This window comes from Pogona vitticeps, chromosome 3, assembly GCF_051106095.1.
Source record: "Pogona vitticeps strain Pit_001003342236 chromosome 3, PviZW2.1, whole genome shotgun sequence".
NCBI lineage: Eukaryota > Metazoa > Chordata > Lepidosauria > Squamata > Agamidae > Pogona > Pogona vitticeps.
In genome coordinates this window covers 181556238-181581187 of record NC_135785.1, presented here as the reverse complement: position 1 = coordinate 181581187, position 24950 = coordinate 181556238, and the positions used below count along the sequence as shown (strand labels likewise).

General features: G+C 40.9%; 1 protein-coding gene across 8 annotated transcripts in view; it reads right to left on the bottom strand.

The window, feature by feature from the left end:
- Positions 1 to 24950, bottom strand: part of SHROOM2 (shroom family member 2) — a 134502-nt gene that overhangs the window by 26534 nt on the left and 83018 nt on the right. For 4 of the 8 annotated variants that reach the window (XM_020786727.3, XM_020786728.3, XM_078390367.1 and 1 more), the window contains 3 exons: positions 18812 to 18943; positions 13436 to 16058; positions 11550 to 11650 (listed from right to left, as the gene is read on the bottom strand). The exons of 1 other annotated variant lie outside the window; for it this stretch is intronic. In XM_020786727.3, coding sequence (XP_020642386.3) covers positions 11550 to 11650; positions 13436 to 16058; positions 18812 to 18943 — 2856 coding nt within the window. 3 more of the 8 variants (XM_078390368.1, XM_072994383.2, XM_078390369.1) reach the window with 2 other exon arrangements.

Genomic DNA, 24950 nt, shown 5'->3' with positions numbered 1-24950 from the left:
AACCATGAATGCCAACATGTACTGTGACATACTGAAGCAGAGCATGATCCCCTCCCTTTGGAGACTGGGCCGCAGGGCAGTATTTCAACATGATCACAACTCAAAACACACCTCCAAAACAACCTCTGCTTTGCTAAAGAAGCTGAGGGTAAAGGTGATGGACTGGCCAAGCATGTCTCCAAACCTAAACCCTATTGAGCATCTGTGGGGCATTCTGAAATGGAAAGTGGAGGTGCGCAAGGTCTCTAACATCTACCAGCTCTGTGATGTCGTCATGGAGGAGTGGAAGAGGACTCCAGTGACAACCTGTGAAGCTCTGGTGAACTCTTTGCCCAAGAGGGTTAAGGCAGTGCTGGAAAATAATGGTGGCCACACAAAATATTGACATTTTGGGCCCAATTTGGATAGTGTCACTTAGAGGTGTACTCACTTTTGTTGCCAGCGATGTAGACATTAATGGCTGTGTGTTGCATTATTTTGATGGGACACCACATTTACACTGTTATACAAGCTGTATACTCACTGCTTTACATTGTAGCCAAGTGTTGTCTTCAGTGTTGTCACATGAAAAGATGTACTAAGATATTTATGAAATATGAGGGGGTGTACTCATTTCTGTGATATAATGTATAAGACATAGCATTTTTAAAACTGAGTGCAAGGGACAGGAAATGCCAATACTGCCAACATTTGAAACTGAAGCAACCACATGCCTGAAGTTGGCACAGCATGTTGTTATGGCAGCTGCCATAATCTTACAATCCTGGACCTGAAAATTCAGGTCCCCCTAAAACCTGTCCTGTCCTGCTCCACACAGTGGCAGAACAAATGTTTTCCATGCACAAGGCCCTCACATTCAATCCAAGAGATCTCCAGTCAACCAATTCTCAGATTGCCTCCCTGAGAAAAACTCTAGTCTGAGGCAATGGAGATCTGTTGCCAATTAAAGCAAACAATGGTAGGCTTGACAAACTAGAAAGTCTGACTCAGATAATACAAGGTGAGAAAACATTTCGGTATGAAGAGCATTATAAGACACAGACATGTGCAGTGTTCTCTTTCTCTCATTCTCCTGCAGAGCAGTGGAAAAGAGCAAATGCAATCCCTCTGCTCATCTTATGAAACCCAAAACAGGTTATGCTGTGTATTCATGCATTCAGCCAAGTGCATGACTCAACAAACTGTGGGTATATATGGGTGCATATGTGTCCGTATACTGTACCACACTTCTTTGTATATACTGGGTTCAAGTACTGAGCATTTAACCCTGATACGTTGCATGGAGGCACGGGCAAACAATTGATTTAAAGCAAGTTGATTCGAATCATGATTTAAATCATTTCACAGAACGTTCCAATTTAGTCATGTGATCTCCCTCACACCTTTCCTTAAAGGACACTCTTCCTTTCTGCAACCTTAACACTTCTTTTAAAAAAACAATCTCCTTCCTCTGGGCAAAGATTGTGAAAAATAAGCATTTTGAAAAATCTATTAAGGGCATAGCAAGTGAGGGGAGGGAATCACATTATTAAATCCTAATCTACCCAGTCTCTTGCTGAAGTGTGAAGTTCCAGAGAAAGAGGTGGAGACTTCATTTTGTCTACACAAAATCACAGAGGGACAATAGCAAAGTTGGAGACCTGCATCATTCAAAGAAATTACTGAAATCAAGAATGGAGATTTTAACAAGGCTTCCAAGAATTTCCAACATGTTATCATGTCAAGGGAAAGAAAGGGGGCGAGAAATCTCAGTCAGATCTGGAAAACAGGGCTGATCCATTCTATTATTTCTCCTTTCCATATACTGTTGTTAGAAAGCATGTATCTTTAGAGATACAAACAAAGCATTTCCCCCAGATACCTACCAGATTGCTGGAGAGGTAGAAAATTATGTAATCTAAGCAGAGGCTTATGAAGCTCCTAAAACACGAGATCCCTATCTACTTTTTTTAAAAAAAGATTTCAGTACATTTTGTTTTATAAAACATAATCAGAGTTTATAATCCCTATTCCATAGAGATCTTTGACCTATAACACATTTTAAATTAAAATTATAATCAGATAGAGCTTTTTAAAAAAGAAAAAGCATTTTTTTAAAATTAAAAAAACTGCTTAAACTCTGTTCAAATCTCTCTCTCTGTGTGTGTGTGTTTGTGTGTGTGTATGTGTAAAATATGAGAGCATGACTTGCACACTCACTTCTTTCCTACTTCAACCCTGCACACATTCTCTTGAACTCTGCTGAATGAAACTCTGCATATGACCTACGAAAGCACAAAGTTTAGGTGCCATACAAATGGCAAGTGACAGAGTGTAATTAGAAAGCAGTCTTTGGCCAGTGCCTTTAAACTCAGCTATTAAAACTGAGGTTAAATAACACAATCCCAAATGATCCAGGTTCAGCTTTGTAATAAAAGACATACATTCCCTTATATTACACTATAATTAGGAGAATTGTAAAGAAAAGCAGACTGCTATGAGAGACTATTCTATTAAATACATCCCAAAAATCATGGGACTGGAAGAAATGTATTACTTGCTGAAGAGAACTCCCTGAAGAATAGATAACCTTCTTTATCTTTCTACCTCAGCAGAAATATAAATCAAAAGAGAAGGTCATACTCAGTTTTTTGTTGGTAGAATGCGAAGTACTGAAAATGAGTCACAGTTTAAACATGGTACAGATGTCTTTATATATGCATAGGGAGGAGGTATTTTAAAAACGACCATGTCATCATCTGCCTCATTGTGGAAAGCTTATATTCTACACTAAAACTTTCTTAGTAAGGTTAAAGCACCACCACCACATGTGAAAATCTTCCATACTTGTCAAAAATCTTTGTTTACTGGAGCTGTGCTACCTCTGCAGAGAATCTGAGAGACTTAAATACTGGAGTTTAAACACACTGAGGCAAAAGATTCTAAAGGGCACTAATCAATCCTCCAGTTTCAATAATAATCCGAGAATTTGCCACAGCTATTTTTGAAAGAAAGAAAAAATAGTTATAGCTCAGAGAACCTCAAAGTAGTTGCCATTATAGTTAATAGTTTTTAAATAGCAACTCTTTACCCTCACAAAGGATCTAATACAATTAATTTGCAGGAGGGATCTCACTGCTCCACGCTGCTGACCTATGGTCCAAAAGAAACTCTCCTCCCACCTACCTCATCGTCACCTCAGCATCTACAACAGAACACAAGGCAGCAGCACAAGCTAACACTTGAACCAGGTGATGTTACACCTTTACCACCTGACATCACCCCTCAGTAACTATAAAAATAACAACAAAAACCATACCCAGCACTTCAAAAAGAATAAATATATCCTTCATTAAGCCGCAACTGTAATGTAGTTACGTCGTCATTATTTGAAGAAGGAACTCATAACAAGAAACAAGCATTTACAACTACCTTTGTCCAAGTGCTTGCTGTTTTACAAATCTGTAAGAGACCTAGGAAGGTAATCCTTGCACACTGCTATACAAACATACACACAACGATACTCACACGTAAAATGGTTCCAATAACAATGTTCTGCACACTGGCAATCCTCTCTGGCAATTTCAATCTGAAGGACCAAAGCAAAGCAAAGCAAACCAAGGACTTCACGCACAAGGAGAGTGCTAAAGCTTTCTTCCTGCCCACTCAAACAACTCTTCTCCTCACAAAGCCCGGGAATATTTTTCACTGCAACATTAGGGCACGTGGTTTGTTTCAGCCACACAGCCCTAGGCTCTACCACACCTACACAATATATCTGTGGCGGAAAAGGAAAGTTTATAACAAGTTTGAACAAAGACTCTCCTTCTGGAGCTAGTTAATGCTTAGCTATATTCATTAAGTGAGGTGTGTACTTTATAATAATGCAACAGGTGTGATTACAAAACCAGCCTAAGATAAAACAGCAGATCTATGAACAGGAGAACAATTAGAGATAGCAGATGACGCAAGAAAAAAAGCACAGAAATTAATCTGAGCATTGGTTGTTGTAGGTTTTTCAGGCTGTTTGGCTATGGTTTTTCTTCCTAATGTTTCGCCAGTCTCTGCAGCTGGATCTTCAGAGGACAGAAGTTAGAACTCTGTGTTCTGGTGTAGTGTGTGGGATAGTTGAGTATTTGTAGCTGTGGGATCAGCTTTTTGTCCTTTTCAGGAGATTGGGTGATTATGGTGACCAGGGTGTTTTTTAAATGGGTGTATTGTTGTGATATGAGGGGGAGATGGTCTGTCACTATGATTGATGGGTGTCATTAGCTAGTCTTTTCTGTGCATTGCTGATGATAACTTCATAGTAATTATCACTGCACAAGAGTGGACTGGTGTTATTGGGTAGCAGAGCAAATCAACATTCTACAAAGCATGTCTAAAATGGGGGCAGGAAAAACAAAAAAATACAACTTTGAAACTGAGCTTTGGATGAGCACCCAATTTGGTTTAGATGTAACAGATAGTTTGCTCTTGCTCTGTGTCAAATTTGGGGGAGTTTGGGCAAAGGGCTTTTGAGGTATTTTTAAAAGTAAAAGTGTCATTTCCCCCAAGACAGAAACAAATGACTTTAAGCACTTCCAGATTTAAAACAGATCAAATAAATTCATATATTTTTTTTGCTTAACTGCAAGGATAATAGTCGGCTCCACCCTTTTAAAAAATTGAAAATAATCCAGGCTGCAGGGGATGAAATATTGAACCTCAAAAAGACCTTCTAAACAGGTAAAATACTGAAAAGTTTAATCAGAATCTGTGTTTCCTTTATATGCCAGAATTCACATATATCTTAATAACATAAACATAAGCACAATTGAAATGAGGTTACATGCAGAATCACTGAATGAAAATATTTCTGACTCATTAATGAAAAATCCAACAACAATCACATGCCTCTGGATCACACAATTTTAATTTTTGTTACTCAGTAATGAAATCTATGTGGCATGGCATGCTCCCTGTTTTACAGTTATCACCTCAGTGTTTAAGCCCACATGATTTCACAAGGATTATTTCATAATAAACTAAACCATGACAATCCCTGGCGGATTCTTGCAGGAGATTCCAAAGCAGATGCAGAAAGGCAACCCACTGAAAAGGACTGGAATCACACTCTATAAATGGCATCTGCTATAGGGACAAAAGAATATTCAGCATTACTGGCCATGGAATGAAACAGGGAAAAGCTTGGCTGGAAAAAAAACACTAGCATCCTTTCTCCTCATATAAAGGTTGTTCTTCTGTGTGTTTATGCATGCATGCACATGCTCAGTCAGTTGCCAAGAGGGTATACTGATAATGATTCATTCTTCTTTAAATAGCACACCCCACAATAATTTTTAAAACCACACAACAGTATAACTACACACAACTGAACAATACAGTTAAGGCAGGGAGTACACTGTTTTATTGATACTTCCTCCTCCCCCGCCCCCCAGGACTAATGAACAGGAAACAGAAATATATCTATTCAGCTGTCTCCCACCTCTTGACCTATTTTCATCTGCTAACAAAACGGCCACACCTTTCAATATCAATTTCTCACCCAGATATTGGTGTTTTACTTACCAAGAGATTCTAGAAATGCTAGCCACTGTTTCTGTATATTAAACCACACAGCTCCGGATACTTCAGAAAAATAAAGGACAATCTCCATCTAAACCTACTTTTTACAATGTCAGTTCTGCTTAGAAAGCTGTAAGCACGGAAATCTCACATCACTGAGCAGCTAAAGCCAGGCTTGCAGCTACAAAAATGAGGAATAAACATACAGTACTGCCAACCACAAGCCAGAAAACAAACCTTATTCAAAAGCACTGCCTTCTAATTCCAGCATACATTTTACTAACTGTGAAAACAAAAGCAGCTAAAAGCAGTACATATACAGCAGTTCATCCAACTGGGTGAGTGGGTGAATCCCAGATACTGCATTTTCTTTACATATATAAATCCTGAGGAGCCAGAAGATACAACAAAGGTACAATGCTTTGCCCAAAGTAAAATGGGAAAAACATTTTGCCCAAAATAAAAGCTGCAACCCTGTCCATTGTTGCACAAAGGTAAGTTCCACTGATTTCCAAAGGATTTAGCTGCATATAATCAGCAGTAAGGATTGCATTCTACATGAACAAAAAGAATACTCTCTGCGGCAAAAATAGAACACTCAGCAAAAAACAAAATCCAAAACCCAACACCAAATCTGCAGTGAATTTAGCAATATGAATTAAAGCCAGTGCACTGTTTCATTTACCTCAGTGCTACCACAAAACTAAAGAGGATTACCTTACCAGAATTTATAGCCACGAGCCACTACTCATTGGGATTCACGACGGCTGCATCCGTGCAAATGCATCACAGACAGCTGGGGAGAATGAAATCTGCGACAGCCCCGTGCCTCACTGATTGTCACACAGATGGTGTTCAGAGCCATGCCGCACAACAGCTGGCTTGTTTTTGCCTTCTTATGTGACTGACAAGTTCATACAAGCATCGTCAACTTTAACCTCAATGACAGAAGGTTCGGCTTGTATTATAAGTTGTATCACCCAAAATTCTTGACCCGGGGGGGGAGTTGTAGACTTCAAAGCTTCATCTTCTTTTCTTAACCCCTCCAAACAAACAAACTCCATAAATGCACTGTTCAGTGCACCAAAAGAAGCATCTTTTGTTTCACACTCAGCAGCCATTATATCCCATAGGTTTCTATACCTGCATAAAATATCTTACTACAGCATGTGCTAAGCTGACCCCTACACTGTCACATCCCATAGGTTGCTAAACTTACAGAAAATATATTACTACATGCTCAGCTATGCAGTGTCACATTTTAATATAAAAAGAAAGTATCTCTCATAGTGAACGTACAGCTCTAACACTGCAATGTAAAGGACACCCACAAACTTTTACAATTTGGTCATAAGGAACAATGAAAATTATACTGTACACAAACAAAACCTGTTTGACCAGAGTACAATGGGAAAAACAAACATGTGCAATGTGGGAAATGATCGCTGTATGAGATTTTCCTTAACATCTATACACTGTATCATATGTTAAGCCCCACTGTTCTCAAGATTTAAGATGATCACCGTCTTCAAGAGAACTAAAAGATTTCCCCATGTTTGTAGCACAGATTAAAAGCAAAACAAAGTAAAAATACAATTTCCAGAACTATACAGTACTAGTATACTATACTAGTATATAGTATACTAGTACTACAGTACTAGTGTACTACACTAGTAATAGACTAGTTTGTCAGAGACAGCACAATAACTTTAAACTTTAAGTTTACAACTTGCAAACAATGTAAGAACACAAGAAGAGCCCTGATGGATCAGGCCAAGGGCCAATCTAGTCCAGCTTCCTATATCTCACAGTGGCCCCACCAGATCCCTCCGGGAGCACACGAGACAACTTGATAGCTTTCTCCTGATACCCCTCCCCTGCATCTGCCATTTTGAGGTACCTTCCTTCTAAGCCTGGAGATTATACATCCCCATCATAGCTTGTAACCTGCAATGGACTTTTCCTCCAGAAATCTGTCCAATTCCTTTTTAAAGGCATCTAGGCCAGGTGCCATCACCACATCCTGTGGCAAGGAATTCCGCAAACTAACAACATGCTGGGCAAAGAAATACTTTCTTTTGTCTGTTCTCCCAATACTCTATTGGAGTGGATGTCCCCTGGTTCTGGTATTGAATGAGAGGGAAAAGAGCTTCCATCTATCCACTCTGTGCACAGAAGGCAACAATTTCTGCAAAGGGGGCAAGTGGCTCAGCCTGGCACCAAACAATGACTGCTGAAAATAAAATGCCAGCTGGGGTTGTGGTGGTCTCCAAGATGCAGTCTAAAAAAGTAATGATTTCCAAGATCTGAAACGAAGCAACTCTGTAAATTTCATTTAAAATAATGGATAAAAGAAGGTGGAGAAATCAAAACTAGAAAAATACAGTGCATTGGGAGGAGAAAAAAAATCTACGTTTTAAAGACTTTTAAAAGTTCTTATTGCACTGAAATCGAGTTCTAGTGCAATTTAATAAACAACTTTATTGTGGCTGGTTCTTAGATTTCAGCCTCAGCCATGCGGGACACCGAAGGAGCCTCCCCAAAGAATATGAAGGGTATGAATACTGTACATTCAGTGTCCCCTGGGCAGGGACAGCACCCTGTTAGCTGATCCTTCTAGTCCAGAAGTGTCACTAGATTGCTTCCAACGTGAATGAACAAGAACCTAAGTTGTGAACTGAACTGAAACGGAGTGTTTAAATGATATGAAACTGTCTCACACGAACTGATTTTATATGGGTGGCATTTCTTAACAAAGGCATAGAGAAAGATTCAGATAGAATCATACCTGCAGTAGACCCACTTGGCATCAATTGGACTTAAACTCCCTGGGTACCAGCGGGTCTGCTGCTAGTACAAGCAATGCCAGGATCTAGCCAAACCTACATATTTTGGCCAATATTACTTAGTTAACACTCTGAAGGAAAACACAAAGTTATCGAAAGAAAAAAAAATCAGACTTTTAAGACACTTTTCATACCATCGTTATTATCTGGGTCATACAACACAGTACACTCCTTCCAAGTATAAGCACCTCAAGTAAGGAAGCCAGCCTACAAATTTATTCAGAAATGTTTGAAAAGCCTGTTCATTAACAACATGAACAAATAATAGTATTGTCACACTTTTAATACTAGCACATTTTATGAGTGTGGATGTTTGTGGATTACAGCATTCTTCTTCAGATGTACACTGTGTGAAGAAAACTCACACCAAAATAAATGTGTGAGTTTTAAAAGTGTCAAAAAACTAGTTTCAGTTGTTGCTGAGACAGACTTAACATGGCTACTTTGTTGATTATTCAGATTTATTCAACCTCATTCTACTTTATTTATGATTATAATAATACACTATACTTTTTCCTTAATTTATTACTCAACTGCAAGGCCCAATAAAAGAAGTTATAATCTTGAGTTTCCAAGACCTGTTAATGACTCATTGGCATTCTAGAGGCAAAAGCAAAAGTGTGAGATCACAAATTCATAGGGCTGTCATAAAAATAATATGATAGCACATAACAACAATGGCAGAGCACAGACTAGATGGGTTTAACCCATGGTCTGGTATAGTATTATAAACAGCAGTTTCCAAAGAAGTAGCTATGTTTGTTTCAGCGTGTTGACAAAACTAAATGGGAGGGAAAATGGAAAGACATACTGTTAGCCTGAAAGACTAACAAACTTATTTTTGTGTGAGCTTTTGTGGATCAAAATCTATATCCTTGGACACCAAGAGTGTTCCTACTACGCCATCCGCACATATATATGTTTATAAACTATTCCCATGGTGATGTGCATGATGCCTGGGGAAGGATACAAGCAATAGAGTGACCATATAGTAATACCAATTTTCCTCCTTTTGCCCTAATTCCTTTTCTTTCCTTCCTTTTTAACGGTAAATCTGAGGGCCGGGAATTTTTAATTTCTGATGTTTATACAACAATCGAGGTGCATTTTTTAGCTGACAAGTGGAAAAACATGCCAGATAGATAGATACTGTAGCTAGATGAACAAAGTAAATATAATAAATAAGCAAAGTTTTCATCATAGATCAGAAGACTAAAACCACTGATTTATTTTAATTAATAATTAAAAGTTCGTAACTGCATCCACTTGATGTTTCTTCACTTCTGCCAGTGTCTGAGTGAGAACTAAGTCAATGCACAGACATAACTGCCCAGAAACAACTTACATTACTCCAACAGCTTATAAAAATGTTTGTATGATCATGGAAATCACTGCACTACCATGTGGCTCTATTTATGGATCGAGTGGAATATATTTATTGTGGACCTCAGTCATGGGGGACACAGACGGAGCATCTTTGAAGAATATGAGGCCTTTGAACACATTTGGGTGACCCCTGGGAAATGGCAGCACCCTGTCAGTTGATCCGTTCACTCTGAAAACACCTCTGAATGCCTCAGTCATATCACACAGGGGATTTTGACAGCCTGAAAGACGTTTCTGTTAAAACAATGAAAATTCAAGCTAATTTTGTAATTTGTTTCTCAATCAAATTGATTGAATTCCTCTTCTGGAAATGTCCACTTGCATAGACACATATTTGTCACCGCTGTAATACAGCTGAAGTGGACTTGCACACAACCAGCTTGATTTTTCTCAGAAACCAGTGAGCCCACTACACCCAGCATTAGCCACAGTGCAACAAACATAATTACATTGAACAACTCCTGCAGCTGACTTCTCCATGTCACATATATTAACAACTCATATCGTACTGATAAAGAAAGACGCATGTAAATACTAGATGCTCACATTACTTCAAATGTTGCTAGTATTTCAGATACTAGGGAAAGAAAACAATAGAATAATTTTTAATTTCTCTGCACTTATTTGTTTTACACCTCCGCAGATCCTTCAGGAAGCATAGCCACAACTGCTCTCGGAATCCCATCCTCTCTGGGGTGTCCGAAATGGCACAATTTGCAAAATCTGTTGCACCTTGATATATTGTTTCTCTAATGATGACCTTAAAATGTACTCCAGCTGAGACAGTCAAGTTAACAAGGAAATAAGATTTATCCCCTAAAATGCATTGTGCATAGTGACTTCTGCTCACCACAACCATCAAACGTATCTTGTGGGTCAGAAACCAATTGCAAACCCCATCCTACTCTCTTCACTAGGATGAGCATTAACTGTTACATAGTTTTGTTAAATAGGGGAAAGGGACAATTGTGCAAGGTGGGCAATTCTAGCCCTACGCACTTGGAAAACGTCTGAATTCAGTCAGCTAAGGATTCCAACAACAGAATATGAGAGCAACTGAACGGTTTGATTTTATAAGATTTGATATCTCCCTTTCAAGTACCTGGAAGAATCATAAGGAGGCAGTAAAAGCAACCTTTATACTAAATAATTCAGAATAGAATTATTAAATTGGTAGAGTGTTAATCAGCAGTCATGTGAAAAAGAAAGTACACCCTCTCCAAATTCTGTGGTTTTATGTATCAGAACATAATAAAAATTATCTGGTCCTTAGCAGGTCTGAAAATTAGATAAATACAACCTTAGATGAACAACAACACATGACATATTACAACATGTCATGATTTATTTTAGAAAAATAAAGCCGAAAACATGTGTTTTAACTTCAACCATGAAACAAATGAGGCAAGAATGATTAATGTAAATCATTGACACAAGAGCCTAAATCCAATTGTAAGTTCCAACAGCAGCAGAGGCAATGAATCAATGAGATCTGCATAACCACTAGCTTAACAAAGAATTAACAACTGAATTTAGCCTAATTATTTTGATTAGTTATAAAGAGCTAACATATAACTTTATTTATAATTGGGCATACATACATTCAAGAAAAATTAGATAACCCCAATTCTGCAGTATTTCTATTTAAAGCTACACACTGATTGTTGAACGTGTATTATTATTTTTTAGAATAACTTATCTCCAGAGACAAAACATTTTGATTCACAACTTTTTGCTTAAAAACTCTACACATGGAAAAAAACTGTTTACCTCAAATTGTAGTTCCTTTCCTCAGTTCTCAATGCAGAGGAAATACGTTCTTCATTCTCCCTTGAATTTTCAGTTTGTCTTCTTCCTTCAGTCAATTCTTCCTGGAAAAAAAAAAGGTTTTATAACACGCTAAAACACCAAATCATCAAATTTCAGGCTCTGGAAAAATATGTCATTACATACCCTTTCATTTGTGGATTTGCTTAAAGTCCATAATATATCTGGCCTTATGCTGATTTGGCTTTAAAGCATAACAGTAACCCATGCAACCTTGTACTTCAATTTGCAAACCCAGTGCTCAAGTTACTAATTCATCTGACCAGTTTAGGAGGAAACAGCTGAAAGTATTTGCAATTTGGTTTTGGCAAAAGTTACTTGGAAGAATTTCAGGACACTGAAGAACTCGTGTTGCATGCACTTACAAGCAGTTCCTCCCTTGCAAAAATAAAATAAAAATAAAAATCTAAAGCTGCTACTAACCAGCAACAACAGGCCATATAACTGAGTCACAAGATCTTACAGCACAGCACACTAAAGTGCCCACTTTCTCTCCACCGCCACGTAGACTAGTATAAGGTAAAGGTTCCCCTTGACATTTAGTCCAATTGTGTCCGACTTTAGGGTGCGGTGCTCATCCCCATCTCCAAGCTGTAGAACCAGTGTTTGTCTATAGACAGTTTCCATGGTCACCAGCACGACTAGACACGGAATGCTGTTACCTTCTCACTGTGGTGGTACCTAGTTATCTACTCGCATTTACATGCTTTCGAACTGCTAGGTTGGCAGGAGCTGGGACAAGCAACGGGAGCTCACTCTATTACGTGGGTCCGATATTACGACTGCTGGTCTTCTGACCTCGCAGCACAGAGGCTTCTGTGGTTTAATTTATGTATTTTATCTACAGTGGTGCCTCGCTTAACGAGCGCACCGTACAACGATGAATCCGCATAGCGATCCCCTTTTCGGGATCGCTAATGCGGAGGTATACCGATCGTTCCAATGGGCAAAACTCGCATAGCGACGATCGGTAAGCGTTTCGCTTACCGATCTTCGCTTTGTGATGCCCGCGGATCAGCTGTTTGGCGGTTCTAAAATGGCCACCGGACACCCGAAATGGCCGCGCGCAGCGTTTTCGCGCCCTCCCCTCGCTTACCGAGGGCGCAAAAATGGCTGCCGCTATGGAGGAAACTTCGCTGAACGGTAAGTTTAGGGCCCACTGGAACGCATTAAACGATGTTTAATGCGTTCCAATGGGTTTTTATGATCCGTTTAGCGATGTTTTCACATAGCGAGGGTTAATCCGGAATGGATTAACCCTCGCTATGCGAGGCACCACTGTATTCTATTTATATCCCGCCTATCTGGTCACTGCGACCACACTAGGAAGCTTAACCCGCAGCACTATCATATCCCACTAGTATAGGTCCTAATAATATTGTACAATATCAAGGACTTGGTCACCCAACTTTTTTTCAAACTAATACACACTATCACATGCTAACGATACCCTTCTGCTTATTAAACAAGACAAATAGACCAGTCTCTATTCAAAATAGAACAGAATAGAATAGACATCTGGAATCAGAAAAAGCAACAGAATTCAATGACTAAATTTCAAAGACAGGCTATAGCCTGAAACGGTTGATTCAAAATTTACATATATTCTATTCTTCCTCACCATTCCATAGACCAATGGTTCCTAAGTTTGGATCCCCAGATGTTCTTGAACTAAAACTCCCAAAAGCCTTCACTATTAGCTGTGCTGGCCAGGATTTCTGAGAATTCCATCCAGGAACATTTGGAGACCCACAGCTGGGAACCACTGCCATAGAAGATACTCTTTCTTTCCAGAACTACTGGAAGACAGAAGTAAGAGGACTTTTTACCTTTTTGTAGAGGTCAGTAGAAGGGGATGACCTGGATCGTTCATGTGTATATGGAGATTTCTCAAGTTGTTCATGGCCAGCATCAAGGATATTGTCAGCTGAATGGTACCTTCCAGAACTCCGGGTCTCTAAAGGCTTTTTCTGCTCTTTCCAAGATGCTTGATATTCTGCAAACGTTTCTAATCTCTGCCGTTGTCCAGATTTTGTTGGGAAGCCACTGTAATGGATAGTTTCTTTGGGTCTATTGTGAGTACGAAGAATATTCTCAACGCCAAAGGAAGCTGACCGCATTCTCCTTTCACACCACGGACTTTCAGATTCAACTTCTTGAGAATTTCTAAGCGCATTAGGTGGCTGTGTTTCCAGCTGACTGCAAGGTACATGTCTCTGTGAAGATTTTTGATAGGCCGGCTTACTAGTTTCTTCAAAGAACTTCCACCTGTCTGCAAAAGAGCCCAAAGCTTCCTCAGAAATGGTTGGGCGACCACGTGGGCGGTAGTCATCTTCTGATCTGCCCACTTCATTTATCTTCTCAGGCTCAGAATAAGATTTCAGTTTTTGTTGTGCTGTGAACCTCTTTCTGGCTCCGATCCGAGGAACATGGTGAGCATTGTTTCCAGATGAATTCGGTTTAAAAGACTGCCTAGCCTCAAGGAGGCCTGACTCCTTGTTGTCTGGATTAAAAGTCAGTGCAGGAGAGTTGCAATTATTTGCCTTCCCATCTGGATTACCATCTGCAGAACTGCGTTCCAAGTCTCGGCGTTGGAAAGAGGTGGCCTTTAACACTCTGGCTTGGGCTTCTTTCAAATTATCTTTGTATACATTAGTAAAAGAACCTTCTGATGAGCAACTTTCTGCAGAATCAGGTTTCCAGTTCTCAGCATACTCTTCTGTCTCGTTTGAGCCTGTTAAGGCAGCTGTGCTCTTGCTTTTCTGAAGTTTTGCTCTTTTCATTTGGATCTCATTTCTCAGTGTGGTTGCAAAACGATTGCTCCTTCGGGCATTTTTGCTCAAATGAGCGTCAAACCCAGGCTGCTTATTAATTCCCATTTCTGTGGCAACAGCAGCCTGGCTTTTCCCTTCCTGAGCTAAAGAGTGCAGCATTGGAGTCTTCTGAGGTGAAATTTTGTAGCTTTCTTCTTGACTCCACTTAAAATCTTTCAGGGAAGCTTTACTGGCAGACACTGGGACACACTCCTGCCCACACTCAGCCTCACGGTAACTACTGTGACTCTCCTCAAAGCTCTTGCTCTGTCCTTGTTTTTCAGGGTAACTTACCTTTCTAGAATCTTCCATTACAAGAGTCCTAACATCCTCTCCTTTATTCATGATGTAATGACCTCTCTTTTCAGAAGCATCCAGAGAAGACTCAACAGGCCGCTGAGGTAGGTAGTATTTGGAACTTTGGCTTATTGTGGCTACGGCAGGACTCTCATGTTGTTCAGGATTCCAGGATGCATCCTTGAGTGACAGCGGTCTTAAGCTTCCCTGAGCAGGCTGTTTCACTGTCACACAGTAGTAGTGACTTAGCCCGGCATTGTCCATTCTCCCCTCAGAATTTGTGTCAACAGAAGCAATAGCTACATTATCGGGTGTCCTGGCTTGGTTTGGATGGCAGCTGTGTTTGTCAGTAGACTTCTTCTGAATGCCAGCATAAGCAGATAGGTGTCGTTGCTCTTTAGCAGATGCAGAGACTTTTGCATTATGAAAGAAAGTGCTTTCATCGCTATACTGGCGCTGATGATGATGTTGCCCATAAGCAGATTGTGCAAATCGAATGTCAGTACTGGATAGAGATGAATGAAGCCTGTTGATATTTCCCATATTATTGTTGACCCTGTCACACGCAGAGGTCAAACTGTAGTCCATGTTGCCATCCAGTCTATATGCTGGATTGCCACCCTGCCTTCCATCAGAGACCCTCTCAACTGTCTTAGCAACTTGCTTTTGTTGTTCTGCAGTTTCAACAGCCCAGTCACTCCTGGCTTGTGGTCTGGGTGGAACTTCAAAGTGCTGGGTGTTTTGAACTCCCTCTGAATACAGAGGAGCATGAGCTCTCTCATGACCTTTGGTAGCAGCAAAGCTATCACTACGGAGGGGAGGGGGAGGAGGGGGAGGAGAAGGTGACTTTTTCTTCTCTGGGATATACCACACAGGCACAAAATTTGATCTTCCAGATCCAGAATACATTGAATCAGAATGATCTTCCAGTCGGGGGGTCCTGTTATTTTCATATTGTAGTGGAGGTGGCAGGCAGCTAGCTTTCTCTTCCAGTCTTCCATTATCACTTAGAAATGAGGGCCCCTTGCTGTTCCCCTGTTTTGGGGTTTCCCAGTGACCCACTTTGTACACCACATTCTCAGTTGAGGCAGCATCTACACTGGAAAGTGTGTGGTCTGGTGTACTAGAGCTGGTAGAGAAAGAGCCATAGGCAGAATCCCTTTTATTGGGATTTCCCAGGTGGTCAATGCTGCTGTTGGACTTTGCAGAGGAAATCTGCCCATACTGACATGCTTGTGGGATGTGATCCCAGCTGTCCATGCTTCCAACAGAACTGAACTGGTCTGAAGTACGGTACAGATTTGACTGATCCCATGAGCTGGAGAGATCATGGGAAGAAGAGCTGTAAGAAAATAATGACTTCCATCAGTATAGTGAGCACATGAAAAATCACTGGTACAGATTATGTTCAGTAAAAATCTGCCTATTATTATGAAGCAATTGATATTAAAAAATCAAATCATATTTCAGAAGTTATGAACACCACTAAATGCACAACTGCTAAGAAAGGAACAAGCTATTTATAATTACTGGCGTAAAAAGACCTTCAAGTAAGTTCACAATGGTATTTCCCAGCCGTCTGCTTGGCTTATAAGGGCAAAAGGCCTTGTGCTATCCCAGGAAGTAACGTGGAAGTTCTAACATGGGCTTAGAGTTCTTTCAGGCCTGAGGTACTTGGCTGTTCCAGAGGAACATTTCTCATTCTTTGCCATTTGTCAAACAGATAAATGCTGCTATGAAGTCAAGATCTCTAAGTAAATAAATAGTATGTTGCTGGTTTTCCTCCTACTTCACCATAAATCTTGATGACAACATTAGCGATAGGTGTGGCTGGAAATGGAGTTCAAGGGTAGAGCACACGCTTTGCCTGCAGAATGTCTAGGTACAATCCTTTCATCTTTAGGTAGGGAGTGAGACAGAATCCTGCCTGAAACCCTAGAAAGCTATTGCCAGTGTGGACAATACTGGGCTAGATCAAGGGTGAGTAAAGTGAACCTCACAAACCTACAGTATGCATCTCTTAAGACCCAGATATGCCCCCCCACTCTTTCTAAGATTTAAGATGCTTGGGTCTAAATATTCATTAGAGGCTAACCTGTTTCAGTTCATGTTGCCCCCTTTATGCATGATGCCCCCTTGTATTGAAGGCCTGGGGAAAATACCCACTCACCCACCCTTGTAAAACCCAGACTGTCAGGATCTTTGTCTTTCAGGGCCCTAACATACAACCCCATTTTTCTTTCTCAGAAGACTTCCTTATGTCTTTTAGGGAGTGTGGGAGCACTTATTTCATGTTTTGAGCCCCTATACACTGTCTTTTTAAAAAAAAAACACTTGTTGGGTACTAAGAGCTTCTTTAGTGAAAGAAAATTAAGAAAATATTTGTGATTGGTTGGACATGGCACTGGGTCTGGCTTTCACAGGTGGCCAGATACAGCCCCCAGATCTCTGGTAATTGCCCACCCTGGGTTATATATACAGTGGTGCCTCACTTAACGAGCGCACCGTTTAACAAACAACTCTGCATGGTGACGCGTTTTTTGCGATCGCTAATGCAATCGCATTGCGATGTTTTAGGTGGCAAAACACTGCATTGCGATGATCAGTAAGCATTTCGCTTACCGATCTTTGCATTGCGATGTTTAGAAAACAGCTGATCGGCGGTTCCAAAATGGCCAGCGGGTGCAGAAAATGGCTGCGTTTTCGCGCCCTGCCCTCGCTTACTGAGGCGGTGAAAATGGCGGCCGGATGGGGAATCTTCGCTTACCGGTGAGTTTTCCCCCCATAGAAACGCATTAAACGGAGTTTAATGCGTTCCTATGGGGTTTTACGTTCCGTATAGCGATGTTTCCGGATAGCGAAGTTAATCCTGGAACAGATTAACGTCGCTATGCGGGGCACCACTGTACTAGTAATGTAACTTGACATAAAGTAGCTTCTTATGCTTCTCTGCTACACTATTTTAAGAGAAGGACCATGGCTTTAGTATAAGGCAGCTTTCTCTGTTCCTAAAAAAAGAGAAGTGTTTAAAAATCTATAATTAAGATGACATTTTGTTGGAACAGAGATGGCAGTGACCAACAAGTCCTGCCAACAGCAAGTACAGTAAGGGAATATGTGGCAGAAGGATTCAAAATAACTACCAAAACAACCATTTTATTTTAAAATGTCAGTACATGCCACTTAACGAACAACAAATGGGTAGCACATTTCAAAACAATGCTTACCTCTGTGTGTGCTTGGATCTTTGCTTTTACAAGCAGAGCACCCAATTATAAAATTTAATGAAATCCCACCTCAGTGCCATGAGTGGGTATACTGTGTTTTACATTATAAACTTACATATCTGAGATACATTCTACATCCAACACAGATCTTAGTACAAAGGGAGCTTGAGACGAATTGTTGCTAATAGAATGCTTTCTAAGGACTTGAAACCAATTTGTGTTATGCTTGGATGACAGAAAACATTTACTACTTTAACTGAGGTAAAAAATAAAAACAGGGGGTTTTTTTTAGCCCCAGAGGTATTTTCATATCAATCATAATTACTGAGGACATTTCAATGGAAGAAAAGGCAATGGTGTGTCCAACCCATTGCTTATTAACTGCTACATGACAGGCGTAGATATATTTAGAAAAAGTAACTGTTGAACCATTCTTTAGGCATGCAGAAGAAGATAATGTATATGTGTTTGTTTTTTTAAATTACCTCTTTTAAAATAGTAGATTCAGCTTTGCAAAGGAAAAGGTATGTTTAGTACAATATACAACTGACTATTAAAATTTTAAACCACTCCTGTGTTGATGTCTGAAAAAACTGGCCTAGAGTAGGAGGAGTTACCTGTCAGAAGGATGTACAAATATCACTCTTCACTCTATTCATATAATGGCATAAGGGAAAACACTGAGAACACAGTAACACCAAGCACATTATACCGATCTCTTAAACATATAACTAGATTCATGAGCTAATATCAGCTTAAACGTAAAACTGTACATTGCTGGGAATTTGAAGATAAGAACAAATTAAGGCACACATTTCCTTTTTTACTGCTGGAGCTTGATGCATATTATGTTTGAACAAGAACTTACCTTGCATGATATTGAGAGTGCCATGAAGCACAAACATTGGTGGAAGAGAGCCGTGGCGTGGCTGTCTCGGACTGGCTCTCAGTGAATTTGGTTGCATGCCAGGAGTGAGGCCTGCAGGCCAGGTCGTTTTTTCTGGAATAAGAAAAGCGAAGCGTATTAGTTTATTTCATTATTCACTAAATTACACCACAAAAACAAAATCAACCTCAGACCTAATTAACAAGTACAGCGTCAGGACTCAAATGACTAAAGAGGCCTGCTGCACTAACAAGCCATCTTTGAAAACAATCTGTTTTTTGTTCTAAAAAATAAACTCAGAATACAGACAATGAGTCAATGAAAACAGACAAAGCTTGGAGTGTTCCCCCCCCCCCCGGCAGGTAAACCAAATGGTAAGTGCTTACTAAAACTCACTGAAGTCTTTTAAACAATTAAACCTTGTACACCAGGGTAAAAACACAGACATTAAAAACAGTTGTGTTTGATCAGATCTCAAGACTTCAAATTCTTATTAGACAGGGTAGATTTGGGTCTTTCCAATGACTATAGCATCAACCTTTGATCTATATTCACATACTTATTACATAAAAGAGAGTATGCTGTATGATGTAAAAAAATAGAGCTCAGCCTGCATCCTTCAGGTGTGCTGAAGTCCTGGGAGTAGAGTCAGCCTATGTGGCCTTGGGCAAGCCGTACAGTCCCAAGGCACCTCCAGAAGAAAGAAAAGCTGAACAATTTTTGAGTACTTTCTACCTAGGAAATTCTGAAAAGGGGCATCCTAAGTCAGATTTGACTTGACAGCAAATTATTACTATATTATTATAGCTACAGTAAGTTATCAGTGGCATAAACATGTTTGCTGATTCTTTCAGGAAAACGTAACATGATCATAAAATCAAGTTGAAAAGGTTACATGCACCAGAGATTCTGTTTAACTTCCCCTTTATTATATTAATGTTTAGAGAAGGGGATCTTTTCAGTGAATACCGTTCCTTTTGGTAGATGGCAGCGCATTTCTCAGCTGGGTTTGTTCTGCCACACTAAAGTGACGAACTGATTTCTTGGACGTTAATACTGTTATAACACCATATGAACCACTCCCAAGACCTTCTCCCCAGTTCAAGAACCATGACATCTAGCATTCAACAAGAAACTCTCCTTATTTGGATAAATGAATGAAGTTATAAAAGGACTTTCATTTCCCCTCCCCTATTTTTGGGTTACAGATTAGTTCAAATTCCAAATATTTATAGACATAAACAGGTAAAGGTGTTCAGAGAAGGAACATAATTTTGGAGCAAGGTGATGGAATGCTAATTCTTTCCTTTTCTTTCATGGGCGAAAGAAAAAAATAGGTGGTTTAAACATAATGCTTGCAAGTGGTCCCCCCTGCAATTTCTAATTCCAAAACTAAAAACTGCAGTTCATTCAGCTGAAGATCTTATGCCAAACCTTTGTGTAATTTACAAGCGGAACCTGTGCAGTTAAAAGCAAGCACCACTGGGTCCAATAGAGCTAAGTCTCAAGTAACTGTGAGCTAGTCTAACCTGTAGTCTTCTTGAAAAACTGGTGCCTTGTTTTGTTTGCAGAGTTGGAAAATTAGAACTGGCATCTTAACAGACACAAGCAAAGCATAGTTACTAGGGCTCCATGTTGGGCTCCTGATCTTCAAAATGTACCACTGCATCACTGGTATTAGTCCTCCATGTGCATCTCCTCACTTCCTACTGCCACTTCTTCCTCTATCAGCTTAAGAACATTAAGAGAGTCCCCTGCAACTGACAACTTGAGATAAAAATATTGTAGCTTCCCCCACTACTTCCCAGGTGCACCTGGGCACCAAAGGAAATCAAAATATCAGAAAAGGCCCACAGATGATCCTCAGAGCAACCCTACCCTTACTAATATTTGCTGCTTTTACTTATTTACCTCCCTTTGCATGTGTGTGAAGACTGACCAGTGCAGGAATCAGCAGCTTCCACTTGTTTTATTCTCTTCTTCTGACCAGCGGTGCTGATTTAGCCGAGCAAATGAGTAGTGATGGCAGTGGGAAATATGTGACCCCCTAAGATGTAACTTTCCCAAAACTGGAAGTTGGTCACAAAGAGTCGTGAGACCTGTTCTTACATGGTAAGCAAATTCATACCATCTTTTTGGCCCATCTTGTTAAGGAGACATGATAAATCCGGTGTGTTAAAGCAAAAGACTTTCATTTCAGTTTAATAGCTTGAGGTTTAGCTGCCTCAAATTTTTGTAGAACACTGAGTGTATAGAAACCCTAGTTTGGATAAGGTTGGATTATAACTACCTAAATCTCTTAGGCCAATTCACTTATGGAGAAATCTAAAATTTGTACTCTAAAGATGTAATATTTTCAAGCTCTGATAGGAACAATACAATACAGTGAGATGCTGTGTGAAGCTGAGCAGCCTTCATTGTCATGTTATTTTGCAGGATCATTTTCACCTCCAAAACATAGAATCATAAAAAAGTGAAGTTGGATTGGGCCTACAAAGCCACCAGGTCCAATCCCCTGCTCAGTGCAGGAATACAATCAAAGCATATCTGTCAGATGATTATCTAGTTTTTTCTTGAATGCCTCCAGTGTTGGAGCACTCACCAACTCCCGAGGTAACTGGTTCCACTGTCATACTGCTCTAACAGTTAGGAGGTTTTTCCTGATATTCAACCAAAATCTGGCTTCCTTTAACTTGAGCCCATTGTTGTGTGTCCTGCACTCTGGAATGATCAAGAACAGATCTTGCCCCTCCTCAGGATGACAGCCTTTCAAATATTTGAAGAGTGCTATCATATCACCGAGAACGGCCGGGCTAGGCAGCGCAAGGAGGCTTTAAGCGGCGGGGACATGCTGGGGGGTGGATCGGGAAGCTTGAAGCCTCCCCGCGCTGCTTACCCAGGCCGTTCTCGGACTTCCAGGCGTCCGAGAACGGCCAGGGTAAGCGGCGTGGGGAGGCTACCGGCATCGGGGACAGGGTGGGGGTGGATCGGGAAGGCTTGAAGCCTACCCGCGCCGCTTACCCAGGCCGTTCTCGGACTTCTGGAAGTCCGAGAACGGCCTGGGTAAGTGGCACGGGTAGGCTTCAAGCTTCCCGATCCACCCCCACCCTGTCCCCAATGCTTGAAGCCTCCCCGCGCCACTTTCCCCAGCCGTTCTTGGACTTCCAGGCGTCTGAGAATGGCCTGGGTAGGCGGCGTGGGGAGGCTGCCGGCGGTGAGGACAGGGTGTGGGGGTGTCCGCAAGGCTTCCAGGCAAAGGCCTTGAAGCCTTCGACACCCCCGTACCCTTCCCTCGGCGCCGCTGAGAGCCTTCCGAGCTCTCAAAGGGCTTTCTCCAATATCGGAGGGGGCCCTTTGAGAGCTCGGAAGGGAATTGTCGGCAGGGGACGGTGGCTTCGGGGTCCTTCCGAGGCCGCAGCCCACTGCCGACATTTTCCCCCAGCTGAGCGGCGGGGCTTCAAAGCTCCTGCCGCTCAACTGGGGGAAAATGGTACCTATGGGGAAAAATCGCAAAGCGATTTTTTCCCCATAGGCAAGATCGTTGTGCGATCGCAAAAGCGATGGCAAAAAAGCCATCGCTATGTGATTTTTTCGTTAAACGGGGCGCTCGTTAAGCGAGGCACCACTGTACTCAAGGTGAGGCCTAACCAGTGCTGAATAGAGGAGGACTAGCACCTCGCGGGATATGGAAACTATACTTCTATTAATACGGCCTAAAATACCATTTTGCCTTTTTTGTAGCCACATCACACTGTTGGCTCATATTTAGCTTGTGATGTACGACAATTCCAAGATCCTTCTCGCTCGTAGTTTTGCTGAGCCAGGTATCCCCCATTTTGTAACTGTGCATTTGGTTTCTTTTTCCAAGGTGCAGGACTTTTCACTTCTCCCTGTTGAATTTCATTCTGTTGGTTTTGGTCGAGTGCTCCATTCTATCAAGGTCATTTTGAATTTTGTTTCTGTCTTCTAGGATATTAGCTATTCCACCCACTTTGGTATCATCTGCAAATCTGACAAGCATTTCCTCATCCAAGTCACTAATAAAAATATTGAAGAGCATTGGGTCTAGGAGTGAGTGTTGGGATACCCCACTAGTTACCTCCTCCCAGTTAGAGAAGGACCCTTCAATCATCACCCTCTGAGTATGATTCTGTAGCCAATTGTGTATCCACCCGACACTTGATCTATCTGGTCCACACCTAGCTAGCTTGCTAATCAGGATATCATGGGGCACAGCATTCCCTCTGTCTATCAGGAAGGTTACCTGATCAAAAAACAAGATCAAATTAATTTGGCAGGTTGTTGTTAGGTTTTTCGGGCTGTTTGGCCGTGTTCTGGAACAGCCTGAAAAAACTACAACAACCATCGGATCCTGGCCATTAAAGCCTTCGAGAATACATAGTTTAGCAAGATTAGTTCTTGACAAATCTGTGTTGGCTTCTAGTTATTACTGCATTATTTTCTAGGTTCTTGCACAATGACTGCTTTATGATCTGTTCCAGAATTTTGCCTGGGATTGATGACAGGCTGACTGGCCTGTAGTTCCCAGGTTCCTCTTTTTTGCCCTTTTTGAAGATAGGGACAACATTGACCCTCCTCCAGCCCTCTGGCACCTCACCCTTTCCCCGTGATTTCAAAAAAAATAATGGATAGCGGTTCTGAGAGTTCTTCAGCCAGTTCCTTCAGTACTCTCAGATGCAGTTCATCCGGTCCTAGAGATTTGAACTCGTTCAAGGTGGTAAGTTATTCCTTGACTATTTGTTTATCTATCTCCAGCTGCAATCCTGTCCCCCCCCCTTGCACTTCCAATTTGTTTGGAAGTTCATAGTCTGTTTTATGGGAAAAGACTGAACTAAAATAGGAATTGAGCACCTCTGCCTTTTCTTTGTCCTCTGTTATCATTTTTCCATCTCCATTGCAGAGCTGTGCCACTATGTCTTTTGCTACTCACAAAACTGAAGAATGCGTCATTCTCAGCTTTTCCTCTCCTAATGCCATCCCTGCATTTCCTTGCTACTTGTCTGTACTCATCTTTGGTGGCCTGGCCTTCTTTCCATTTCCTGTACATATCTCTTTTTGGTTTTTAGGTCCTCCCTGAGCTTTCTGTGAAGCCACACTGGCCTTTTTTTGCCGCCTCTCACCTTTTTTTCTTGTTGTAATTGTTTGTAGTTGCGCTTTTAGATTTTCCTTTTTTTTTAACAAGCTACCACCCTTCTTGGACTTTGTTGGTCAGAATCGATAGCAAATCCTCTAATTTCTTTCTCCACTTTTTGTAGGAGAAAATTATCAGCCACACAAGCCAGGAACTTCTTGGAAGGTCCCAACATATATCTGGATAATTGAAATCTCCCATCACTACTAAATCGTGTCTCTTTGAAAAGTCTGCAATTTGTTTTTCAAAAGTTTCATCTGCTTCCTCTCTTTGATTGGGTGGTCGGTAGTAGACTCCTACTACCAAGTTCCTTTTGATTTTGTCCCAACTAGATTGATCCAGATGCTCTCGATGGGACAGCCACTCTCTTCCTCCTGTATTTCTGTGCAGGAATTTGTTCTTTTGACATATACTGCAACTCCATCTCCCTTTTTATTCTTTCAGTTCTTTTTGATCAGTTTATATGCCTCAGTTGCTGTACTCCAGTCATGAGAGTCATCCCACCAAGTTTCAGTTATTCCTATCAAGTCATAGTTACTGCCCTGAATTAAAATTTCCAGTTCTTCTTGTTTCCCATACTCCTAGCATTCACATTGGAGGTTGTATGATTTGTTTTTGTAAATGATGATGATAATGATTGTTATTATTGTGATTATTATTGTTAATATTTTTGTTGCCCTTTTGATCAGTTTGGTCCATTCCTCTTATTTTGTGCTTGTGTCTCCCTCCCCCTTCTAATTCAGTTTAAAGCCCTCCTGATGATGTTCTACTTCATGCTGTGGGCAAACACATTCTTCCCAGTCCTTGTTAGATGCAAGCCGTCTCTTGCTAGATCCTTCTTTCAGGATCCCCAAATCCTGCACTGCACAACCTTCCCACATAATGCTGCCCACTGCAGACTTATTCCACAAATCCAGTGTCACTTGATGTGGTGATTTCCACAATCAGCTGATACAGTTTTACAATATA